General features: G+C 32.9%; 1 protein-coding gene across 1 annotated transcript in view; it reads left to right on the top strand.

Moving 5' to 3' along the window:
- The window catches only part of LOC136842992 (uncharacterized), a 6,978-nt gene extending 3,988 nt beyond the window's left edge, over positions 1 to 2,990 (top strand). The window contains exon 2 of the mRNA XM_067110987.1: positions 1,964 to 2,990. Within this exon, the coding sequence (XP_066967088.1) occupies positions 1,964 to 2,821 (858 nt within the window). The 3' untranslated portion in view covers positions 2,822 to 2,990. The remainder of the gene's footprint in view (positions 1 to 1,963) is intronic.
- Positions 2,991 to 3,395: the final 405 nt, after the last annotated feature.

The raw sequence follows: 3,395 nt of genomic DNA, 5'->3' as shown, positions 1-3,395 counted from the left end.
AATACCTACCTCGTCATTAGACCATCGAAACCACAATTAATGTAATTTTGATAAAAGATGCACTATTATGTAGGGTTAAAACCGAATCGAAATTAAAACTGAGCATTTCCTGTTCTTCGTATAAAGCCAAAATTATAAGAAAATTACAATAAAAATAAAATGACAATCAAAGGTTCAGTGATGTTTTTACTAAAGACTATAAGCAGAACTGGAGAGTCAAACCAAGTACCTCAACTGACCGTTCGCGGTCAAAGACTGAAGGATTATTCTTCTTAACAAGAAATTCATGCTTAAAGACGGTCGTAAAATTGGGAATGTGCTTGTACTGAAATAAATGCTTGTTTGCAATGTGTGTGTGTGTTTTTTTTTATCGGTTTTCTAGTTTAAAAGCACGTACCCTGAAATTGACCGTATTAAATCAACTACGCATACTGGTTAGTGGTTACTCATTCATTTAACTTTAAATAGTTTTATTTTTTAAAGAGATGAGAGTTACTGATTTATAGGTAAAATTGTGTTGTGTTCTGGGTGACTTTCCTTGAAAGAAACTCTACCTTACAGACACAGGTAAAAACGACATCTTTTGAGCACGAGTCTCTCGACCACGTGAGCCAGTCGGTCGGTCGGTCGGTCGAGGACCTCACCTCAGTTTGGAACTTTGTCTAGTTTTTTGTGTATAAATCATATAACTTTTGCTCTTTTTCATCTAATATTTTACTTTTGGCTTTAGCTTAGTTAAATAAACTGCATAAATTTAATATAATTTTAGATCTTTTACTTTTTTAACCTTGTATAAAGTGTTAAAGTGTTATACTTTGATACTCCGACTACTATTATATATATATATATATATATATATATATATATATATATATATATATATATATATATATATATATATATATATATATATATATATATATATATATATATATATATATATATATATATATATATATAATATACGATAGTAAAATAACAAAATGTGAAAGTACTGTTTCCAGAAATCTCATAGTTTGCCTTAACTCTGCTAACAAATTAAAATAGCGGTAACTAGCCAAGTCTAAACACTCTTAACCCCAATCTACACAAGATATTGAAAGGAGAGTTAAAACAGAAACTAAAGAATCTCTGTAATCATTGTTAATGGCCTTTTCCTTCCCTTTGGGTTATCCTGTTAACCGTCTTATTCCCCGACAGTTGTTCCTTATCTGAGGAAAGTCTGCAAAAGTAACAGATTCTGAATGCATTAAAATGGTCATGTACCCCTTTAATTTCGGTTATTGTTTGTAAAAAAAATATTCTTTGTAATCCTTAGCTCCATTATAGGTAGTTTGCTTGATAAAGACTTAGACTAAAGACGAAGGATCTTGCCCATTGTGCTTTCAATTTCCTCATGCCTCGTACTGTTTATATATATATATATATATATATATATATATATATATATATATATATATATATATATATATATATATATATATATTTATATGTGTGTGTGTTTAATAATTTCGAGTAGTTTTGTAAATTCGAACGATAAATAGTGGAAGAATTGAGCAGGTCAAGAAGAAATTTGAGTATCTAGATATGAGACTGATGCGCGTAAGTCAGCTTTACTACTGAAGGGTGCTCTGAGTGTGTTTATACTGAATCTGTCTAGCAAATGAGGGTCCAAGTCTAATCTGTACACAGCGTCTGGTGATTCATGTGTAAAGTTTAGCAAGTATGAACAATGACATATCGTAGTGAGAATTTAAATAACAGAAAAACTGCATGCCTGAATCATGGCTTAATCATTATACGGAGTTGATGGATCTAGGCGAAATGAATAAATACGTAGGTAGACTACGAGAGAGAGAGAGAGAGAGAGAGAGAGAGAGAGAGAGAGAGAGAGAGAGTAGGATAACGTTTTAGCCCTTTTTATATTATGTTTGATAAACTAACATTATTTGTATTCCAACAGGTGTTGTCAAACGACCTATCTGGGCTTGATTCACAGTTGGAGCCTCGGCAAGCACTTTTCGGTTCACCTTTACTGAATCCACTCCTAGCCCCAACTCTAAATCCACTAGGTTTGGGTGTCCCAGGTAGTCTCCCTCTACTTCAACAGCAGCTGCTCCCATATGGTCCTGGAGGCCTCTCCAATTTTGGTGACAGGCAAGGCCTGGCGGAGCTACAAGCATTGGCTGAACTCCAAGGTTTGCCTGATTTACAAGGGTTACAAGATCCGCAAAGTTCTCTTCTCAAAAGGATTGGACCATTCGGTTTACCTAACAGACTTGGCACCGGTCTTATTAACCCAAGAGCTCTAGGGCTTAGAGCTCTCCTCCCAGGGCTCAGGGGTGGACTTGGAGGACGAGATTCGTTACGAGATCTCTTGGGATTATCCTCTTACCTCGGTGCTGATGGTAATGATGGAAGAGGAGTGTCAAATTCTCTCCAGTTTTCAGAAAGAAATCAGCTACAACCACAATCTGGATTCACCCCAACATACACTGGGGAAAGTAACAGAATTGAGGATCAGGAGCTAAGTGAGTTCCTCGCCAGTCTACAGAGGTCACCTCAGAACGGTCTTGGAGGACCTTTGACCCCTGGTTTTGGGTTAAGAAGATTACCAACGGCTTTACAGGCAAATCCTTTCCTTGGAAGAGGTTCAAGATTCTTGCCGACCATTCCAATACAACGCAAAGGATTAGAGCTTGACAGTGAGCTCGATACTGCTGACGATATTGGGTCATTTGACAGGGGATTCACAAACCTGAACTCAAGGCAACAAGATGTAAACACCGATAATGATGGATATTTCATATTCCCAAACTAATCACTTTCCTTGATAGCAGAGAGTGTGCAAACCTGAATATATATATATTCATGCTCTTTAGATATCCTCACAGTCTCAAATTAATTATGTCCTGAACAGAAATTCAGTCGCTAAGTGAAGGAAATTAACAAATGAATTGGCGCGCACGCACGCACGCACACATACATATATATATGTAATATATATATATATATATAATATATATATATATATATATATATATATATATATATATATATATATATATATATATATATATATATATATATATATATATATATATATATATATATATATATATATATATATATATATATATATATATATATATATATATATATATATATATATATATATATATATATATATATATATATATATATATATATATATATATATATATATATATATATATATATATATATATATATATATACACACACACACACACACACACTTATATATAGTTCATGAAACAAGGACAATCCAGATATATTTTGTGAAGCAACAAAATAACGACATGTTAGTAAATAAATGAAAATGTAATTACAATGGAAACAATTATTAAAAATTT

This window comes from Macrobrachium rosenbergii, chromosome 10, assembly GCF_040412425.1.
Source record: "Macrobrachium rosenbergii isolate ZJJX-2024 chromosome 10, ASM4041242v1, whole genome shotgun sequence".
NCBI classification, from domain to species: domain Eukaryota; kingdom Metazoa; phylum Arthropoda; class Malacostraca; order Decapoda; family Palaemonidae; genus Macrobrachium; species Macrobrachium rosenbergii.
This window is presented reverse-complemented; position numbering and strand designations above follow the sequence as displayed.